Source organism: Pavona decussata, unplaced genomic scaffold (genome assembly GCF_977016875.1).
Source record: "Pavona decussata unplaced genomic scaffold, jaPavDecu1.1 SCAFFOLD_164, whole genome shotgun sequence".
Taxonomy (NCBI): Eukaryota; Metazoa; Cnidaria; class Anthozoa; order Scleractinia; family Agariciidae; genus Pavona; species Pavona decussata.
The window spans coordinates 770651-794091 of NW_028145575.1; the positions used below are offsets into that span (position 1 = coordinate 770651).

Consider the following 23441-nt stretch of genomic DNA (forward strand, 5'->3'; position numbering starts at 1 on the left):
TGAAGACTAGTTAGGAAAAAGAAAGCCATCATTTTCATGTGAATAGCAGTGAGGTTTAAATAAAAACAAATAATATTCATCTCCAGCCTCGCTTCCACTCACAAATGCCAGGTCACTTAAAAGACACAACTGTAAAATTTAGGGTTTAATGCAGCTGTGTGAAAGATTGTTTATGGGACCATAGACTTTGTATGTGTGGGATCTTGATTTGCTGAGTGGACAATTATATGATGTGTTAACCCAGTTGACTAACATAAATGGGAACGACGCTAATGCATATGTGATCTTCAAATCACTAGTAACTGTTAAGTGTTCCTTCAACGTAAGTTTATTTTCGAAAGGACCATTCTACAGTACAGGTACATCCGCTTTCAACACTCACTGCTCTGAAATTTCTCCCCTTTTACTTGAGGATTGCATGTGACGTCATGGTGGCCATATTGGTGGATAGGAACAATAAGATTTTTCTCCTCTGGGAGTTACCTGCCATTTTATGCAAACTTTGAGAACAAATTTTCTTTTGTTTTGTCCACTAACACGGCGGCAATGCAAACCACCTATACCTCTGCCTTGCCTGCATGGTAAAACAATATAGGAGGCTTGAAGGGAAATAAGATTAACCCAGTAGACTGATATAAATGGAAACAACGATTATGCAAACCTGATCTACAACGAACGTTCATGATTCATCCCAGAAAAAGCCGTTGTTTTGTAACGTTACACCGATGAATTGTGTGACTTATCAGGGACTGAGCCATTCATGTAACTAGGAATGATGTGTCTCAGTATTTCGCTGACCATCACTTATCGCCTGCTCACGTTCCCTTGTTGCTACTCAAAAATGGCGTACGCAGAAACGTCGAGAAAGAAGCAAAACAAAAATTCTAAAACTACCTCTCCGAACAGTGCTCTCGTTAAACCACTTAGCAATCTTACGCTTGAGCCGGGAGACTCTATAAAGGAAGGAAAATCTTTAGTTCAGAGAGAACGAAGTCCGGTGGCAGGGAATAGATATTCGAGATATTCTGGCAGCGGTACTTTGAGCAAACCAAAAAATGCTCCGAAGTCACCGAGTGTCAGCGCGAGAGGTGGGCGATCTCCGCAGCGACAGGCTGCAGACAAGCAGCGTAATCCACAAAAAGCTGTGGTTCCAAAACCGAAGGGTATGTTGGCACCCAAAGGCTACACCATGCGGCCCATCATTCCGGCTGCGAAGGCAGAGCTGTTGCCAGTGGCGAGGGCCATGCATGGTGATGACTTCGCTCCAAGAGTAAAGAAACTTTTTGATCCCGAACGAGAAGCGGCCATAGACGCGATTCAAACTGGGGTGTATATCGGCTGGCGGTGTCCCGAATTTAAGCACGACTGTATTCGTGTATGCAAAAGCTCCAAGTGTTTTTGCGGTCATTTATTGAGCGATCATGCACAGTTCTCAGGGAAAAGTGTCATGGTCCCTTGCGCCGTGACGCGATGCGAGTGCAAGGCGTTCGCCTTTGTCCTGTCCCGTCCCGAGGAGGCAGGTGAATTTTGGTTGCAGCGCCGTCCGGGTTATGACCCGAGTACCTGGCGAGCAAAATGCAAGTGTAAACACACCCATGAGGAACACCACCCCACCGGGCTCAGGAGATGCAAGGCTCGGGGCTGTGGGTGTTCCAAATTTTTCTCCAATTTCCTGTGTGCTGCATGTGATAGACACTGGGAAGACCACGAAACGTTCTTTGAAACGACAGCCATGAGAAAGGACACAGGTTTGCCGTATGGCGAAGCTTATCTGCCATTTCACGAGTTTCCTGAATTACGGGATGTGGTCTTGACCGGAAGAGAGGATGACGATAGTCAATACCAAGCGCTCACTTCCGGTGCTTATGCAATACCAGATAATACACCAACAGAGCTGGCACTGAGATTGAGAGGTGCCAATCATCAAGACACGCCGTTCAGGTGGTAATTAACTCCCTATAAAAGATCATAAAACGGAGATTCCCAAAAAATTCAGGAAAGACATGATCTAGGGTTACCTATTGCACTCACCATGAACCCTCACTATTAATAAATACCTTTTAGGCTGTTTTAAAAACTGCTTGTATTGGATCTTATTAGACCACAATTAAGGGGAGTTCTGGTCAGTATGCTATTGGTACCTTATAGAAGTAAACATCTTTTGACAGTGTACTCAAGACGAGATTGTGGCACCTTCGAGCCAGGGGAGTTTGTTCACCGACTAGAGTAGACATCTTTGAAATGTTTTGACTACAATAAATTGTCGTCCCCTTACAAAGGGTTATTTGAAGGCTGAAAGACCGAGTACAATGTATTTAATTTTTTAGCCTCCTTATGCACGACGGCAGTACATTTCAAACCACTATGCACCGTTTGAGACTAATGAGGCTAATTTGCAAGTTTCTTACTTGTACTTAAAATGTAAAAATAATTTTTTGGACACAACCCAATGATTGAACTGTAACTTATAACAGAAATGACAAAATACAATTTATCATAAGGGAACCAGCATTACTTTAATAAGTGTGTTGTAGCCTGGGAACGAGGCTGACAGGGAACTACCCGTAATACAAAGGGACTGGGCAAGTTGTCTGTCAGTCGTAGTTTGTTGACTCTTTCTATGAGAGTTGTTTCTTGAAATACATTAGCCTGCTTGTAAACGTCTCCTATTTTATTCCTTTCCCACTCGTACAGCTGTACCTTCTCACAACAGTTCAACTTCGATAAAAGTTAAGCTTACTGGGCAAAGCCACACCAACAAACTAAAGATGCAGTAGATTGGAGTCCCTTCAACATCCACTTATGATTTCAGAACTTCCCCACCAGGTCGATTTGCATCCCCTCCAAGGCACACCCTCCCTCACCCCACAATTAAAAAGCTTACTACAAAAAGTCCATTTTGTACCGGAATAACACACCCCAAACAGATGTAGCAGCTCCCGTGAGCTTGTAATAATTGTTTTAACTGTGTATCAGCTTGTGTCGCTTTTAGGGTTGGGGGTGTTGTTCTGTTGTTCTCTAAAAGGCAGGAGCCCATCAGTTCACATCGGCTCCTGAAAGGGCAATCTCATACCCAGAGTCCTCAGGCTCTTTGCCCAGCGGTTGGTCGCCAGGAGAGACTCTGGGGTACTGGAATCTTATTACCGCAGGATTTCTGCGGTAAAATAATGGAAGCCGTTTCGGAGCAGCCAATCAAAAAATTTAATTTTTTCCCAATTCTCCAGAGTCTCTACTGGCGACCACCCGCTGACCAAAGCGTCAGAGGGCCCTGGGTACGAGATTGTTAAAAGGGTTGCAAGCCAATCACGGGAGACCTTACGCGAGATGCTGTGAAAAATACAAAAGAAACCTTGGAATGAACTGCTTTTAACTCTTTATTTCTCCTATCATTTTATGAAACCTTATCTTCTTTTGCTCTTATGTACAAAAAACAACAAATACAATATTTTCTGCTTTTTTATCTTAAATCTCTTCAAATATTTTCACAAGCCTACAACACAGTTTTCTATAAACTGTATTACCTCGGCTAACGGTTGAAATAAAGTGGTGCATGCCATTCTTTTTAGAAAAAAACCTTTAAATAGTAGAAATTGAGAAGACAAATATACAAAAAGAAAACAACACCTTACAAACATAGACTGGCAACAATTCAAAGCAAACTGATTCTTGCCCTGTCTGAAACAGACATTCTGCATGGAAACCTGGAAAACTACAAACCTCTTTCAAGAGCTTTTTAGTACTGTATATTGAGCAAAATGTGAAATCCTGAAAATTGAAAAAAGCGCTTGAATTTTAAGGCGATTTTTCAATGGACTAGAGAAGAGATACGAATCATCTAGTTTTCCATAGTCTCCTTCGAACTTCGTAGCCGTCGTTTGGGCTCGTCACGCAACGCACTTCATCCCTGGTGGGTGGGGGCGTGACGGGCCTAAACGACGTCTGCTAAGGAGACTAAGGGAAACCAAGCCGATTATCTAACCCGCCTGCAACAACGCTATCACAAGAATGCGAAATATTCCAAAGCCTTTTTTATGGTGAAAATGGTTTTAGATTTCTTAGTTCTTGAAAACAACTCAAAAATGTTTAACTTAATGATTTTCTTCCCACTGCACAAAAATAGCATGCCGATAGTAACGACAGCCAATAAATATTTGCTTGCTGTCATGACCAAAAATTTCACTTTTTGGACTTAAAAAATTCCTACTACACACTGTTTTGGTCACTCTACTCATCAAACGACGCAATGTTTAACACGAACTATTTTGGCGATTTCTAAATCCCGCAAAAACAAAGGCATCAGGGTACCTTACTTAATGTCGACATCTTTAGGTATTCCAACTATAACCTACGGAGAACTTTTAATCCATAGAACTGTGATTGCAATTTAGTAAGTTTATAAAATCTTATTTTATAAATACTGTAATCGCTCAATATCGTTAAGTCTCGAGTGGATGGCGGCAGTTGGATAAAGTTTCGTAAGTGTAAAGTTGTTTAGCGAAGGGTACCTTCACAAATGGTCCCCATTTTGAATTAAATTAGGCTATCGACCATGAGAAATATTTTACGGACATCTTACCGACATAACGTCTACAAAGTAAATTTCAGAAATTTTAATTTGCCATTCCGCGTCCTTCAACACGAAGAAATATTTTCTCAATTCATAACGAGACAGGAATACTTGTCATTTTCCCTAAGTTGCCTTCTTCAAGATGTTTAAAACATCAACGATTTTACCAACACCAAACCTATGGTGCTGATAGAAACTCGCCTCATGCATTGCACTAATGAAAAATACTTAGCCTTTGATTTCCAGCTTTTAACTTGAATCAATGCTGGCACTCTCAGAAAATAGCTTCCGATATTTCTCTCGGCAATTTTCCTTCCTCTGTCACAAAACAACCGTCCTAGTTGTAGCAAGAGAATCAGTCGTTCAATTTGAGTCGTTAAATATTCCAGTCATTGTCCGCAAACTTGCTTCAGCTTTCTCCTACAGACTGTTCAAATGTAGTTTCTTCTACTGTAGTGTTTGACTGTTCTTCGCCATCTTTTACGACCGTTGTGGTCTCGCTAGTGACGACACGCGTAATGACACTCGACTGGTCAACGATTTCTTTCACAGGGCCCCCGACAGCCTCCGAAGCTTCTTCGACTGGAGCGGAATCGGGTGCTAATTCAATCGATCTGTCTTCGGGGCTCACTTCACCAGGCGGCTCTACAACCGTTTCGACAACTTCGGTTGTAGTTTCAACAACTTCCGTAGGGTTTTCGTCAGTCCTGGGCTCTGGCGGTTTTTCTTCTTGTTCTACCTCTTTTTCTTTAGCCGGTTCTTCGGCCTTTTTCTTTGGCGCAGATTTCGCGGCTGGTTTACCACCGGCGGCTCCCACGCCAGTTTTCGATTTTGCTCCAGTCGCTGCAGGCTTTTTAGCAGCAGCCGAGGTAGTTCTCGGTGCTGACGGTTTAGCAGATGTTTTCGTTGTAGTTGTAGTTGTCGTGGTAGTTTTTGGCAGACCGGTCTTTGCCTGCGTCACCGTTTTCGTGGTGGTTGTCTGAGATTTTGCATGGCCGGCACCCAACTTGGTCGTAGTGGTTGTGGTTGTCTTTTTTACGGTCGCTGTCGTGGTCGTTGGCTTTGGTTTCGCACTCTGGGGCCGTGCCGTTGGTTTCTTTGCAAGAGGCTTACCATCTGTGCTGTCAGCTGGCTTTGCGCTTTGAGGGCGGGTAGGTTTAGCAGAAGTCGGTTTCGCTGCAGAGGCATTCGGTTTCGTGGTTGTGGTTTTCGGGGCTGTTGGTCTCGCAGACTGAGGCCTCATCGCGGCTGTCTTTACCGCGCTTTTTGGTGCACCAGCATCTTTCGCGTCTTTACCAGGCGCCTTAGCAGCAGCTGTTTTAGTAGCGGAAGGCGGGACTTTTTTCGCAGTCAAAGGGGCCGGTCGAGTTGCACCGGGAGTTTTGGTGTCAGTGGTTTTCGATGAAGGACGAGTTGCTGCAGCACTCTTGGGCTTTTCTGGTTTCTTTGCTTCGCCTGTCTTCGTCGTTGCAGGTTTAGCTGCAGGCCTTTTAGCACCTGCGGCTGCCGAGGCTGGTGTTTTAGTGGCTGGCACTTTGGAGGCAGCCGTCTTTGGAGCTGGCGCTTTGGTAGCGGACGCTTTAACGTCTTTTTTAGCCGGCGCACTGGTGGCAGATTTCGTAGCTGAAGTCGGCCGTGCGGCTCCAGGGGGCTTTTTAGCTGAGGCTTGCTTTGCTGCAGAGCCTGCTTTAGGAGGAGACTTGGGTCTTGTACTAGCTACAGCGGACTTTGTCTTTGTATCCTTCTCAGCTGGCTTCTCTGCAGCTGGAGTCTCTGCAGGCTTATCTCCTTCCTTATCCTCGTCTTCCTTTACTGACGCCTCCTCCGCTTCAGTCACCTGAACATCAGCTGCTTGATTCTGCCTTTCTTGTTGCGTGGTAGTTTCGTCTAATTCTGGACCCGCTTCTGTGCTTGCTCCTTCCGACTTTGTCACTGTTTCCTCAGTGGCGAATGACTCCTCGACCTTCGCAGTAGGTTCCTGTTCGGTTGGCGGCTCCACAACAGCAACTTCGCTCGGAACTTGCTCCTCGACTTTGACAGGTTCGCCTTCCATTTTATGTGGTTCAGGCTCCACTTCCACGACAGTTTCTTCGCTGTGAGTAGGTTCTTCTATTTGACCAGATTTTACTTCCACTTTTGGCGGTTCCGACTCCATAACCACGATAGATTCTTCTTGGGATGGTTCTTCTTCTGCTTTGGGCGGTTCCTCGACCGGTTCGTCTTCCATTTTAAGCGGTTCAGGCTCCACGTCCACGACAGTTTCTTCGCTGTGAGTGGGTTCTTCTATTTGACCAGATTTTACTTCCACTTTTGGCGGTTCCGGCTCCACTTCCTCGATAGATTCTTCTCGGGATGGTTCTTCTTCCGCTTTTGACGGTTCCTCGACAAGTTCGTCTTCCATTTTAAGCGGTTCTGACCCCATTTCCACAAGCGTTTCTCCGCCATGAGTAGGTTCTTCTATTTTAGCGGATTCTCCTTCCATTTCTGTCGGTTCGGGTGGTTCTTCTTCCACTTTCGACGGTTCATCGACAGTTTGCTCACCAGCAGTTGACACTTCGACTCCACTACACTCTTCTTCAAGCTCTGGTGGTTCCGATTCGGTTTCTACGACACTGTCGGGTGTAAAATCTACTAAGACTGGAGGAACGTCTTGGACGCTTGTTGGCACGTCCTCGTTTAAAACGGATTCATCGTGATTCGCTTGTTCAGCATCGGCGGGTTGTTCTTCCTGTCCCGGTTCACCTGGAGCAACCTCCTCCTCCAGGGCAGCAGCGGTTGAAACGTCCACTGCACATCCTTCATCTGTCTTGGTTTCTGAGTCTAGCAGTAAATCTCCTAGGTCGATTGGCCGCGGTGAAGCCTCGACTGTACTGCAAGGTTCTGTGTCCTGCATTAAATCTCCCAGATCTACAGCAGGTGAAGATTCCACCGCTGTTTCGGATGCTACCTCGAGAGGCTGCTCTTCGTGAGCTAATGCACCATTATCGACTACACCACTATCGACAACATCAGTGCTCGCCGGTTGTTCATCGGGCTTATCAGAAGATGTCGTACCAATCGATATCAGTTCACCATGCTCAGGGGCGGCTGCGAAGGGGTCAAACGACGACACATCGACGAGATTCGCACTTCCGTTCACTTGACCACCAAATGAATCTTCATTCAAATAAGATTCATCTGAACTATCCACGCAGAGTATTTCTCCGACAACAGGAACAGAACCTTCTGGCTCGTTGAAAATAGTGAGCTCGGACGGTATAAGCTCTCTCTGCAAACTTTCGGTACCGAGTAAGTCTCCAGTCGGTGCCGCGACTTTTCCTACACCCGACTCTTCTCCAGACTCTGATTGTCTCGATTCAGTATCATTGTTATTTCCAATAGATGCTTGCTGTCCGTCAAAAGCAAGAGTTGTAACAACATCAGCCATTGTAAGGGTACCACTCAAACGCCTTCGACTTTTGTTGCCTTTTACTGTAAGATCTGGGGATGACGTTCGTCGAGCTGAGCCAAATATTCCCTTGTCAAAACGACTCTTAAGCTGATGAAACGTTTTATTAGTAAAACTGACAGGTCTTTCTCCTAGAGTCTGCGAAACTGATGAGGAGATTTTTCGGATAGCGTTGGTAATGTCCTTCTCGTCGCTTTCGTTGAGGGAGTCCCTCTTTCCTCTGTCTCGGGGCTTTACCGAGGATGTTGCGCCTAATTGCTGGTTTAAGCTTCCCTGCGAGGAATAAACCGCCGAGTCTGTAGACGAAGAAGATTAAATATTAATACACACAGACAAAAAGACTTTGTGCATCAAATATGTACATTTGTCAAAGCGTGGCAACACACAAGAAGTGCAAAACTAACATTGACCGAATTCACATAAAAAGATGACAAGGCCGTCTAAGATGGACACCTGCCTCACTCATAAACATCAAAGGCTGATAAAGTACTGTTGAAACTACGATTGGTACAATCGAAAACAATAATTATATATTTCCATTCCGCAAACTACATCCGTTTTCACTCTCTCACGCGAATTCTTGACGGTGAAACGGAGAGTATACAAATAAATATATGGGTACGTTCGAGGCGGCAAACTCCTCTTTTATGAGATTCTAGCTTGATGAGATTTCCCTCAGTAGAGGTTTCACGAATAAGATTACTGGGAAACGTTTGCGCCAGAATCGCGTAATGAACCCACGAATAAACTACGGGAATTGTCTTCCTCCCTTTAGTGAAATACGGGATTAATGACCTCTACTGAATGAATTACGCGAATTATTTACCTCTGTTTATAGCTCCCACTTGCTCTTTCCTTTTAATCTTTTCGATCAGGCTGCTTCTGACACCACTGCCCGCAGATATGGAGTTCCGTGGGCTTGTGACAGCTTGAGAACTCGGCGTGCTTGGGGTTTCAAGGGCTGCGAAAACAAACGGAATTGTTAACGAACCTCTTCTGTAATGCGCGCGAGCCAAGGAAGGGCACAATTCTACAGGTGCTTTTGTATGCTTAAAACATGTTGTGTAACCACCACAAATTTACACTCCCTTCGAAATTAAACCAAAAACCGCACAATATAGACTCGGTGGCGGCTGTGTTCACGGACACAAAAGGGAACAAAGAAAAACTGCGACAGTAAACAATATCACAGAGTTTTCCACGAAAGAGCTCTATATACCTGAATCACGCAATGCTGCCTGAATTACAAGCACTAAAATTGTGTTCGTTTCAATTTCGTTGTTCGCAATTTTAGGAGAATAATTTGCTGTATCTACAACGGTACAAGAAAACGCCAAACAAACGCCAGTCAACCAATTACGAGACAGGAGCCGGAAAAAGAAAACAAACCGAAAATCGCAAATTAGGAAGGATGACCAGGTCACCCAGTACAACAAATTAACGCAACTTCCAATTTACGATGCTTTGCAACATTAAGTTTGGAGATAAATTAAAAAAACGCCTATGCGTGCTGCTAAGAGCCATTTAATAGTTATAATCACCAAAGTCAAACCTCCTAGCCAACTAATTTTATTAAATTGTAAGTCTAACTTATAGTGTCCTAATGCCTTTTAAAATATAAATTTTAATCCGTGATCCTAACGCCTACTTTTGGCGGCTAATATGCTGTGATAGCCCATGTATGTTATCGCTGATTAATTTCTACCTTGTTGAACTGATAGTTCTAAAACCCTCTATACACAATTGAAAGGATAAATACTGGAAGTTACCAATTTTATTTTACATGCGTTGAAGGTAACAGCCAAATCTAGCTCAGATTGTTATATTTATTTTGTCTTTCAATCGACTTCACTTTTTTGTTGAGCATTCAACACAAAGAATTTCCTCACAAACTCTCCCACATATGCAACATATATGTACGAGAGCTCACTAAGTGCTTACCGCTATTTACAGATTTCAACCTTTACTAATATTTTACTGCTCGTACACAATAAGTACTCCATAAACGTATTCATCTATATTTATATGCCCTAGTATTACTTTATTTCCAAGTCACTAAATAATGCAGATATTTGTGCTTGCACCCTCCCACTGATAGCTAATGATAATTTGAGAGTTCACATTTCTGAGTTCATGTACTGTACATGCATGTGAAAAAAAAATTAAAATACCATCAACAGACTGAAAACAGGTCTAAAATGAAACAATTAATAATGTAGTAGTAATCTGCTGGAATGTTTAATTTTAAGCTGTTGTTAAATAACTCATATACTGAAAAACAAACAGACATTCAAATCATGCAATACTTAATTATACAGGTACAAGGTACCAGCTGTTAAAAATGCAAAACAGTCACCTATGTTAATATCACTATGTGATCAATATTACCTGCAAAAAAAATGCTCTACTTTCCTATTAGGAAGGATGCCTTGTGATCTCACCACTTGCCACTAGAGGGCCTTGTATGTAACTTCAATACTGGCCAAAAGTCCTTGTGATATTGGTTTAACTCTTACTCACAGGCATGGAAGGTTTTTTTCAAGTTATTTGTCTCCTTCCCTCTCCCACAATAATGATGAAATTGAGGTAGCATTCTAAATTTACATATACACAATGAACTCCAAAAATAATATAAGAGGGGGTAGATTTGTGTGTTTTCTTTTTGATCTACATGTGGTGAACCTCTCCCTATTTCCCTTGGATATTGTTAACTTCACAGCAAATTACCACTTGCTATCTCAAACTAACTCTTTCAAGAACACATTCTTACTTGAACCTTTGAATGCTTATAAAGTCAAAGACAGTGGGAATCTACTCTATCAAAAGCATTTAAACAGAAAAGTAATACTGCAAGAGGGGGTATTTCTTTTAAGGCCTCAAGCTAAGAAGGTGGGCTTGTTATAATACTATTAGAGGGCTGATTTTGAACCATTTCTGAGTTTTCAACACAACTCAAACAAATTTCAAAATTATGCTTATTACACCACCAACAGAAACAGAATATTAATGAGTTGTGCATCACAAAGATACATGCAATGTCATCTATACCTTTTGTACCATGCAAATTGAAAACCAAATTTCGTAAACACTTCATCACCTTACTGGAAGTCAAGTTTTAATATTTCGACCATTTGTTTCCCTGAGTTTTGCAGGAATTTTTATTTTTTTATTTTTCTGAACTCATTTCTAACAATGGTGTGGGAGGGGAGAGGGGCAGGAATGTCAACAAGGGCTCAGGTGCCTGGGATTCCCCCAAACTATTTTAAATGACTTTGATCAATCTCCAGCTACTATGATGGAAAGACAATGAATCAACAAAACACAATGATAATCAATCCCTGGCTGAAGGGGGGACCAGGGCCTTATTACAAAATCTGATATCAATTAATAATAAATAAATAAATAAATGGGAATTCACAGAGTGGCTATTTGTCCACTGTTTCCAGGTTGAATTGGAATTTGGAAATGTTAGTTTTTGCGGAGGGAGGAAAACCGGAGTACCCGGAGAAAAACCCTCAGAGCAAGGACGAGAACCAACAACAAACTCAACCCAGAAATGGTGTCAACTCTGGAAATCAAACCCGAGCCACATTGATGGGAGGCGAGCGCTCTCACCACTGCACCATCCCTATTCCCCCCAGAGGTTTTTTTTGAAATTTGAAATGGGATATAGGTGACAGAAAAAGACGACAGCAATCTAAAGACCGGGGGGTAGGGGGGGGGGGGGTTAGGTATATTAATAATGATTAGACCTAAAAAAAAAAACCCTATTAGGCTGAAACTGGACCCACAATTGCCCAGTTGGCCAGAATGTAACCTGAAGAAATTGATTCTTCTTTGCATAACACCTTAAAGAAGGCCCTAATACACCTGTGTACTCCCTGTCAGTCACTAAAGTGAAAATGGGGCATAACTTGGATAGCTATAAAAATAGCCACCAACAAAAGATAGTAGTGCTTTACAACCTAATAAAAATTAAAGTGCTTAAAATAATGATTAGATATTTACATACTGTGCACTAATCAAATTATAACTAACAAGGCTAATAAAAATTTATAATCTACAAATTTTATATTAACAGCATGCAGAACTTAAATGTGAACTTCAGCAATGTTTGTAGTCCAATAAAAATATTAGGTCTGACTCGGTAAAACCACTACTAACAGATTTAATACTGCTGACACAGTGCTATCCAAAGTCAGGTGACCAATATTATTACTAGGAGCACTGCTGACATAGGACGGTAACACTGTTACGATCATCATTTATATGGACTGATCTTTAAATACATTTCAGTGCTATGGTGATTTATTAGGAAAGTAGTAGAATCTAGTGACATCATTACATGAAAGGGTCAAATTAATGCAATATTGGACAGTTAGGGTCATCAAATAAAGTTGAATATTTGCAACAAAGAAAGTGTAGTTGAAATATCCACCTCAAAAGTCTCTCTTTAGCCACCATAATTTAATAACCTTATAATTACACTTAACTGTAAAAACCTGAAGTGTTTCTATGACATCTTTGAACATTGTATTGTATGTAGTATCTAAGCAACTATGACATCTCTTGACAAGAATTGATTCAGAAGCGATGATGTCAACTGTACAACAGCTGTGGCAAAAGAGTGGACACCAATTTGTGTTTTTCTTAATTGTTGCGATTCTTGACAATTTTTCTTCAACAAAAAATTAATCTTCCTCACCTCTCCTCATAGTTTTGAAAGTTTTAAGTCAGCAGCTTTGAAGAAGGCTATTGTTTTATCTCATTTGAACATAATGTTCAACCCTTTATCAACAGCCAATAACAGTTCAATATAACTTTAAATGGCACTACATCATCTTACAGTCACAACTGCATTCAGGAAACTTAATTCTTTATGGCCCTTGGTTTCTCTTTACAGTTCCTCACCAATTTCAGTCTATTTTTTATTTTGATTTGTAATTCAAACTTGTGTAGTGAATAAAATTTGACATTAAGGGTGACATTTATTGTCTGAAAGGATGAACTTTCATCTGGATTAAACATTATGCCCTCAGCCATCTGAAGGCAGAAATCTGCTTAAAACATGGGATTTGCATGTATTATGGTTCACTAAAATGCATAGCCTGCATAAATAACCTAGGGCGTGGTAGTAAGTTGGTGTCAAGTGTCAACAAACTAAAGATTGGACAAGTAAATGGAATATAATAAATGAACCGTAAAAATAATCAGACAAGCTCTAATATCTAAGAATACTATAAAAGATTTTTCACAAGAAGGCTTGGACTTTTATTTGCTACAAAAACTCCCAAAGCTTTACATTAGGATGGAGAAAAACAGCACTACTAACTATTACATTAAACCAACCCAGAAGTAAGTCAGAGTAATAATGAAAACATTTTCCCTTTGCACATGAAATTCTTGATTCACTTGAACTTTTAACAAATTGACAGCAAATATTTGGGGGGAACTGTATATCTTAGTTACTGAATTATAATGAGGCACTTTGAGGGAAACATTTTTGTTCCAAAGAGCACATAATTTGTAACTGTATAAACTGTACATGATGATATGGACGATGTACAAAAGCCATTCCTTCATGCCATAATTAGCTTTCTTACATCAACTAAACAAACAGGGCCGGATCTCCAATCCGACACAAGAGGACAATAATTATTGTGCATTTAAAATTAAGCAACAATACTTCGAACCAGAACTAAATCCATGAATAAACCTCTTTTTTACCGAATAGCTTCGTTTTCCATCGCGTGCTCTGTGTATCACACATCCATGGAGATTAAACACAATGGCTCAGTGGGTGACCAACTTTTTTTAAGCTACGTTCAAAGACTATAATTGATGTTAACGATGCAATAACGCAAGTTAAAGTAGAATTCAGAGTCACGATGGATCTTAAAGAGGTTGGTGTGAAGTTTAGTACGAAGAGGTGAGGCGAGATTTAAAATTCTTGCTTTCATGATGCATTCACGCCTTCCACGTTTTCACTTTCTTGTCTGGGTCACAACGACGCCCTCAAAATTCTGCCACTAACTGAGGGAATGTAAACGTTACGGTTGTTTACAAACACTCTAACTGAAAATAGAGAAATTCTGGCTAATTTCGAGATGTGAAAAGTGCAACTCATTCGCGTCCGAAAAAAGGATTGCTTGCATGATTCACGAGCTATCACCGTAGAAAACGACTCGTGAAGATTTTTTGCTTACATTGTCATAATGGCGATTGGCAGGTTCACCGATCGTCGTTGAGTTTTCAAAGCGATCTGACAGCAACAAGATATGGTCTATTTAGCTTGATGTGTAAGTTCATCAATACATATTTCGCTAGCCCGGCCAAGAAAGCAAAGACTGAAACAAGTTGGCTTGATCCTCTTTTCAGAAACGCGATTTTTAAACACAGGTCTACTCAACCCCACAAAACATGTGAAACACCAATGGTTGATTAAAGCGAATGACTGAACAATCATAACTCGACTAACATAGCTTTACCTTTAAAATCGAGGTTCCCTGAGAGGGTTGCGATCCAAACGAAATACCTAACAGATAGAAATGGCAAGAGCCGCGTGAATCTCACCCAATATAACAGACAGCGTCTTACGATCGAATGATCGAACGTTCTAAGCAGGGCGAGTCGGGTCACGGAAAAGTGACAGCGCAGAGGGCGTGTTGCAAGGAACTAGCCAATCACAGCGTCGAAAAAACAAAAGATGTCAAGCTTGTGTTTATTAATCGCAGCTATCAGCTGTATGCAAATCGTATTAGCTCGCCAGTCAAGTTTTACATTTTCAAGGCTAGCCCAAAAAACAGAGTTTAATTTCAATCTTTTTTATGCATTAATCAGAAGATTTCCGACAAGATCTTGACTCAAACGAAAGTTTTCTTCTATTTCTGATTTTCTTCCGGAGAAAAAAGCACGATGAAAGAGATAGAGAGTCACCGCTGAAGGTAGGCTGTTCCTAAGCACCTGTCATACACCGTTTATGCTCTCTGGTTGCAATCATATATTTTCTAGAAAAATACCGAGGAGTACGTCTGCGATTGAAATCTGTTTTCGTCGCTCTGATAAAGGCAAATATCGTAAGTATGAAAATTCGCTTAGGAGAGTTGGCAAACATGTCACAGCTGAACAAATTTTGTTCTTGTGCCCTAACTAGAACGTCAGCAACGAAATGTATTCATTTGAGCGCGGTACAACGATCAAAAGGCCAGGGGGAAACAACCTTTGATATCAACTAGGAAGGGACTGGTCATATTTTATTGGAATCGGGCAGGCTGGTGGAATCTGAGAGGGGCCTGCAGGGGGATCTCATCCAAAAACTTATTGGCTTCAAAGGTTGGGTCACCTAAAAAAAGGTTTGACTGCCCAATTATTTAATATTGAAAAATTACAATTAGTGATCAAACGAACGCTGTTAATTTAATTTCAGACGATATTGTAACTAATTTGCTTTCCTTTACTTTTTACACCAGGGGTGGGGGGGGGGGGTAAAAATAATGTGATGGGGGGGGGGGACAAGTAACAAAATTTTGATAAACACAATTTCAAGCAGCCCCTTGTTCCAACTGCCAAGTTCTAATTCCACATTCAAAATTTGCCTTTTTATATAAATGGGATGACTGAGAAGAAATTCTTTTTGCCAGGTTCCAGGGTTTACTTCTCTTTTTTTAGTGGCTAACCTCTTTAAAAAGCCTTTTTTTAATTGTGTTGACATAAGCCAGAACTAACCAATCAGAACCAAGTCTTAAGCTTCACTTAACCAATCAGATTGATAGTGTGTGTGATTTGTTTCTCGTTAACAAAATTGTTATTTATTTGCTAGAGCGCATTTAAAAAAATGACAAATCCCCACTGATCACCTACAAGGCTTTGAATGACAAAGCACCAGAATATACATGTATAAAGAAACGTTCAATATGTAGTTAATAAACCTGGACATTCCTTGAGATCAGCATTGCAGAACTTTCTCATTGTACTTCCACCATCTAGCATTTCAAACAGCTGCCCCAAGACTGTGAAACTCATTGCCTTATTATAGTTGAATTTGTTGAGCAGATTCATTTTAAGTCTCATCTTTTTACTAAATATTTGGCATAGTTGAAATGCCTTTTAATAATTGTTTATCTATTTTTTTAGAAAAATTCCTTTTTAATTTTCTTTTAATCTTTAGTGCAGATTTAGATAATTGTTAAAACATCAAGACTTCGCTATGATGCTCTTTTAAGATTGTTAAAAATTCATAATCCATGGCCAGTGTCTGCACTCATCGGAGACTGTCCCCCTCTCCTCTCCTATTAATACTAAAACTAGTTTTAAAACACAAGAGTATTGTGTTATTGTCTATCATTTTAGTCTTCATACCTTCTTTAGAGGGAGCATGAGTCATGAGGTAATGCTCAAGCGTATCCCATCCTCCTCCTATCCGCACCAGCATATGTTCATTCAACATCTAAAATAATTAGGAAAATAACAGGGCACAATGAAAATGATTCAGTTCGTAGCAATAATTTTCTACAGTTTTCTTATAAGCCCCTTGAAAAGAAAACATCCCATAAAAATTGGCCTGTTGATTATGCTACTCCCTTCACAATGTGGCCACGTTGCCAGAATGCGGTTGTCTCAATGGCGTTGGGTCCTCACACCTGACTAGCATCCGGGGAGACGTGGGTTTGATTCCCACCCAGGACAGCATGTTTTTCTTTTTGTGTGACAGTGTATACCTGTGTAACACTATGTGTTACACAGTGTTAGACTGTGAAAATTATGTTATATTTATTCACTTTAATTTCCCTCATATATAATCTCAAAACAACAATAATAATAATAATAATAATAATAATAAGGCTTATAATTCACAGTCGGCAGCTTTTTGAACACAATTAGAAAATTAAACAGAAAAACTTTTATGACCATTTCAACGACCAGATTTGGAATTTTTTTCTTAAAATAATACAGCTTAAATTTCTCATAACCATTGGACTTACTGTCACAAGAAGTAATAAAAAACAATATTGACAAAAAATAACCCAACTTACTGAAAAACCACATGTAATAAAACCAAGTATGGACAAGTGATGTTAAATTAAATGCCATATGATTTGGCTGATTTGGACTGGATTAGGAATAGTTTCAACCAAAATTCTTAACTGTTTCAAACATCACAATAAAAAGAAATATTTGCATTGATCTTTCACAAAAATCCAGGTTTTTGGATTGGATCCCCTCACCCCACACCTCTAGAAATTCCAAATTAGCTTCATACTTTCTCTTAAGAAGTTATGCTTTTGAACCCCCATCCCCCCCTCCCCCCCAAAAAATTAAATACACCATTTAATCACAAGAATGAAAAAGTATTTGACTGCAGCTTAAGGCTGCTCATGAAATTGCAAGGTGCTTTACAAAATAATGTTTCTGTTGAAGTCTTGATGAAGTTTGCCAGTTAGATCAGAAGAGTGAATTTAATGCACAAAGCTTGTTGGTTTTTCTTACCCTTACAAACATAACTCGGCCAAGAATGATGTACTTTCCTTCCTTTAGTCGATGGACAAGTTTTATATTGTAGTTCTGGGCAATCTTGCACACCTGTTTAAAATAATAATAATAATAAACTATTAGTTATAGTTATTATTATTTTTCCTCGAGGCAGGACAGTCCAATAATTTATTATTCAAAGATAATCATATTTTTACACAGCCCATCGTCCAGTCACATCTGGGACATTTTGTGTAACCATGTTGAAAGCATTAAATTTGAATTCCCATGGTTAAAAATGCAAAATGTATTTAATCTTGACTACATTTTAAGTAGTGATTCAAAAAACAAAAACAACAAACAAATTGTGCTCTGGTAGAAGGTGATGCATGCTCTCTGATCTGAGAAATGGGGTTAAAAACAGCTTGGTCTCAAATAACATTTTTAGCAAAGTCAAAAAATTTTCCCACGATTTTGTTGACAACTCACTTTGAATAGCTTTGAATACGGGGTACAACCTAATTAGGGCACTATTGTCCACGTTATCGTAGCTTTAAATTTGCTTCACGCTTCTACCCTTTTGACTGGCAGGGGCTTAATTGTGCACCCAAGTATTACCAGAGTTAAATCTGATGACCAATCACCGCAACCTAGTTCTGGATACAAGTCACAATAGTTATGATGCCCCTAAAAAAATTGGCCGATAATTTTGAAAAATACATGTGGCAAAATGGAATAGCATTCTGGGCCATGAAGAATAGGATTGAAAGCCCAGAAAATTTAGCTGTTGATCAACAATCAAATTCTCCTAATGGTGATCTCCATTAATGTCTTACTTGAAGAGGTTGAATCATTAGTCCTCTAGTTCCTAATGCCAGTAATATCAATCTACTTTACATTTAACTTTTGTTAGTTTTATTTGCTGTTCTTATTGTACATGTACCAAAATAGTGAGAGGGCTTACTTTATGGCAGTCAATTGGATTTTAAAATTTTCAGAAAAAAAGCACTCTAAAGCGATTTTAGAGCCATCAAAATACACCAACAATTAACGAATTCCGGCGCTTTTTAATAACAATACAATACAATACAATATTAATTATTTTATCACGTTTACAGTAATGCATGAGTAAATTTCTTCTAAATTAAATTTTGAAATCCTATTCTTTTAATTAATCACTTCAGGTGTGCATACAAACAACATTGAGACAATATTGCTTATGTCAGCCAATTAAACAATTTCGGTACTTTTTAAATTCCCACCGTAAAATAAATTTCTCGGCAGGGATTCCGGGATTTGTACTTGGGTGGGAGAAAAAATATTGATCTGTATTATGATATTCAAAGAAATTAATGTATGCTACGGATAATAAGTGGCCCCTGTCTTATTCTTATGCAAATAACATTTGTTCCTTGCTAAAAGAAAAACATTTCAAGAAATGTAGTCAACCCCCTTGAAATTTTTCTTCATAAAGAAAAAAAAAACATATTTTTGTAGTTCGCGTGATTTTCTCGCAGTGGTTTTCTTTTGGAACGTCGAACGGAAATGAATTTGCACTGAATTGGTTTCAACGGGTACCTGAGAGATTCTAAGTGTCTCAAAAAACCTTTTAACCTTTATACCATGTTATCATATTCGCTTAGTAAAAAGCCTTCCGGCTGTTTACTACTGGCAGATGTTTATGCATTGTTCAAATCTGCATGATACAAAATTCAAATTACCTCAAATGAAAGCCATTTTAGTATCAATGTAAAAGCTATTATAACACTAAATCTTTCTTTACATGTAATAGCTTTGATGATTTTTTTGAAGCCCTCTTTCAGACGAAAGGCGAGTCAATTCGACGTGTTATCCGTTATCGATCCTCATCAGTAATAAAATTGAGTGATTTGCATATATTTGTGAAATCGGTGTCGACATATAAGATATTGCTTTAAAACTTCGCACTGTTAATTAATAAAATTTCTATGCTCTTGGCTTGAAAATACTGTCTTGTCAAAATCTAGGCATCTCAGATAAATATAAAAGACGTGAAACTCCAGCCCCCCACTAATCAAATTGTCATCGAATACAGTATTTGCAAACATTCTGACTGGAGTCTTTTGAAGACAACGTCCAACCATCGAATTGTTAATTAGCTGTCCTTAAAATTTCCGTTTCGTTAAAACAAAATTTTACAACGAAATACTCATAAACCACTTACTTGTTTGTCCAATTCTGATTTGGGCCCAGTGCTTTCCAGAAGAGAAGGAGGTTCTTTGCTCTTCTTTGGTGAACTTTTCTGATCTTTTGGCTCAGCCAATTTTTGTTTTCGTACTGTGACAGTTTTGGTGGTCTTCTCTGTTTTCCGATCGGTTTCCTCGTGTGAAAACTCGGTGAGGCGAGAAGCAGCATTTTCTCCCTCGTCTTGATCGAAAACCGAGTCCACTCCAGAATCGGAGTCCAGTGAACTCGGGCTTTGGATTTCTGGCTGATCTGTTTGCACTTCAAGGCTGTCATTTTCCGTCATGTTTATTTCCTCGACATGTAAAACTTGCCCTTGCCCGTTCGAAAGTTCCGTGTCGCTACGAGACTCCTCCTCTTCGATTTCTTTCTCCATTTGTATTAGCTGTGGTAGCTCATCAAGATCAAACTTCGCTGTCCTTCTAACTATTTCCATGAGGCATATGATAACACCTCTGCATCCCTCTCTATAATCATCGACTTGTACAACATCGTTCGATTCAAACAAAATAGCTTCTTGCAAACCGTGACTCCGACACCACATCAGAAACTGCTGCACATTTTCCCTGGAACGAAAAAGTTTGATTTCTTGGCCGCACTTGCTCATGGTGTGATAGCGAAATTTCTTTCCAGGCACTTGAACATTGTTCTTTTGCGAGTACAGCTCTGCTCTCTCTTGGATGTAGTTCGCAAGTCGGCAAAGCAAAGAGCCATCTTCCAGCGCGTAGAAGAAAAACTCCGGAGAAATGACCACATCGGGAAATAATTTGGCCAACCACTCGCTTTCGTCCTCCATCATAGCATAGAGAAGTTCGTTCTCTTTTTCCCATCGCTTAAAACTTTGGATGCTGTTGGTTTTAAGCCTTCGAAAGTTCGCTCTGTTTCGAGGTGTTACACTCACGACCAAGTCTTCTGTTGCTGTTGTCATCGTTGGTTCACGCTTGGTTTCCGGTTTACTCTCTTGAAAATCGGTTCAAGTCGTCATAATACTGTCTTCTTAGAACTTCTAATCCTTTGACTAGCGAGACAAAACTACACGATCGAGATTGGTCTCGGAACGCGCAACCGCGATGCTCATTTCGCCGACCATTTGAATGAATAAAAGCTCTCAATCCCCAGAGAAATGGTTCGTAGCCGAGGCTGTTTAATAATTCCCACAGGCGGGAATATCAAATATTGTTTCTGTCAGCAAAGACTGCACGATGTTTTTCCTTGCCCTCAAGTACGATTTTTCACGCACCATTTACTTTGTGAGCTCTCGAGAAATCGTTCCAGTGACACCCCACGCGAAATTTCTCGACAAAAATTCAGCAAGAAAACGTCGAAGTCTATTTATAGTGGTGTTTTGCTATCGTTTGCCAAGTCGCTATATTGGTACAAAACAATTTATTCAGTTGTAGTGACAAAAGGCATGGAATAATATTCTAATTTGAATAGCATTAGAACTGCTCGCTCCATATAATTACATGTCTTCAAACTTTCTTATTGAATCTGTTGTTTTAGTCGAAAACAAAAAAAGTGTATCCCAGACGAAATTGGAACTTATCACACCTCTCGATCGCTTTGTTGAATTTGTCCCACTTCGCTAAGAGACCGTATCTGTTTCAAAATATTCCAGTCGATTCACAGCAAGAATTATTAATGAATAGATGACCGCAGATGTCGTTGTCCGGGTAACCAACTTCTGTAGCCGTTTTACAACACATGAACATCATCTTCCTTATGAAAAGAAAAAGAACAAGCTATATATAATTATGAAACCAGACGTTGTCATACTGACCGGAAGCAGCAGGATTTTACGTTTGAAACCGGAAATGCATCAACCGGAACTGATAAATGTGTGCGTCTTTTCACACCGAGAGTACTTGATAAAACCAAGAGGTTCTTTTGGATATTTTTGCCGAAAAGTCAAGTGGCGAGTTGAGTAGGGTATATACTGAATCGTCGTGTAAAAACAGATCAAATTAAATCGCAGCAGCTTTATCAAGAATTCTATTTCCCGTCTTGTATTATTTATTTATATTTGATAAAATGTTTTCCAAGAGGTCAATCAAACAGTTCAAAGCAAGTACTTTTGATAACAGCTCACTTTGTTATCTTAAAATCGATTGTTTTCTCTAGTCTCAGTCGAATTTCCCTTCCGTTTCAGGCCGCAGATGTTTCGTCTTGAACAAATGTTGGAGTCACCTTACAGCTCTGCCTCAGAATGGTGCATTATCGCTTCGCCCGTCAGAACAGACAGCTACATCCTGTAGCTGAAGGATGTATTGGCGCATGGTAGTACAGACAAAGATTTCTTTAAAAAAACAAAAGTTTTTATCGCAAAAACGAAGGAAATAATGAACCCCAAAAATGAAATGACATCATTGCCATACTTAGTTTAATTTAGGATATGACGTCATTTTCCTCGTGGATACCTGAAATTATTTCAAACAAAATCCAGGTACGATTGGCCCGGCTATGAATGACAAAAGTTTTCGAATTTCAGTTTCTAGTTCAAACGATTAGGTTGAAACAAGAACCCGGCATGAGGAGGCAGGTGGTGAGAGCGAAAAACCTTAACCATCCGGCAGACGGGAAAGAGGAAAAAAACAAAATTAGGAAGTACGAACGCAACAACTTCTGACGGCATTGGTTGTACTGGGTTAAGAGCCTTTGGTTTGAATATTGGCATAACAATATTTTTCACCGTTTTTCCTCTTCCCGCGCGTCATGTTTTAATATTCTAACAAAACGTATGACAGCTGAAAACAGTGGAAATTCGATTTGTTGGAGATCAACGTTAAATGATCAACTTGTTATAGCAAGATCGGTAAAATCGGTATTTTAATACCGATTCTTTTAAAAAAGAAGGTTTGAAACCGTCAGCAAAGATCAATTGCGTGACTCTGTGATCACCTGTAGCCGCCCTGATATTGTTACAGTCACGCTTTCTATTCCGTCAATTGCTGAATATTGTTAATGCGCTTGTGGCTTTAAATGTCGTTGTGAGACACTTGGAAAGCACTAGTCTCCCTCGCAGCCGTTTTTAGTGTCGCTAAAAACGGCTGCGAGGGAGACGAGGAAAGCACCGAGAGGGTGAATAAATATTGAGTGATATTTTGTTTATCCATTTTGTTTGAAGTTCTCCCCACCTGCTATGCACATGGCTCTGGCGCCACAACAACTCGTTATTAGAGGGATTAAAACACTTTTAATTAAGCAAACGGCAAAGGTCATATTACCGTTTACGTTTTCTCAAAACAATAATTTAAGTATATGAAAATCGTGCGAAATAAATTCTCGAGTTTATAGCTGCTAGCTGTCAACGCGAAACTACTCCTAGCCTCTCAGAGTAGGCGCTTTTTCCGGCTTGCGGGCGCGGGTGAACCAAAAGCCGGAAAGGCGTCTGCTCTCGCAGGCTAAACTACTCACATTTCAAGGAGTAAAAGGAAATACAGGAAATCATTGCCAGATGGTAGTTAACGTTTTTTGCCGTTTGGTGTAAACGATCAATTCTCAATGCGCTACCCTCGTTCTGAAAACGAGGTACTTGGTGCGGCATGCATGATCCTAAAGAGTCAAATCTCTGGGAAGGGGTTGTTCGAAAGCCGATTAAGGCTAATCCACGATTAGAAGTTAATCGAGGTTTTCACCTCTTTTAAAGGTTAATTTCGAGCTAAAGGTAAAGAAAAGTCGAAGTAAAAACTGAGGGCCAAAAATCTTTTGGAAGAATCTTTACTGATTAGCAATTAA

The 23441-nt window shown here is 40.1% G+C and overlaps 2 protein-coding genes and 1 long non-coding RNA gene across 3 annotated transcripts; 2 read left to right on the plus strand and 1 right to left on the minus strand.

The window, feature by feature from the left end:
• The first annotated feature begins 99 nt into the window (after window positions 1–99).
• Window positions 100–4841, plus strand: LOC146464377 (uncharacterized). The gene has a single exon (XM_085129929.1). It carries the CDS (start codon window positions 773–775, stop codon window positions 1946–1948), a length of 1176 nt encoding a protein of 391 aa, XP_084986055.1. The 5' UTR covers window positions 100–772; the 3' UTR covers window positions 1949–4841.
• Window positions 3357–21753, minus strand: LOC146464378 (uncharacterized). The gene is made up of 5 exons (XM_085129928.1): window positions 19687–21753; window positions 17502–17594; window positions 16374–16461; window positions 8842–8976; window positions 3357–8311 (listed from the first exon to the last, which is right to left on the minus strand). Exons 1-5 carry the CDS (start codon window positions 20632–20634, stop codon window positions 4977–4979), a joined length of 4599 nt encoding a protein of 1532 aa, XP_084986054.1. The 5' UTR covers window positions 20635–21753; the 3' UTR covers window positions 3357–4976.
• Window positions 14509–22814, plus strand: LOC146464379 (uncharacterized). The gene is made up of 2 exons (XR_014868516.1): window positions 14509–14959; window positions 21856–22814. It is a non-coding gene; the product is annotated as an uncharacterized LOC146464379 (long non-coding RNA).
• The last annotated feature ends 627 nt before the right edge of the window (window positions 22815–23441 follow it).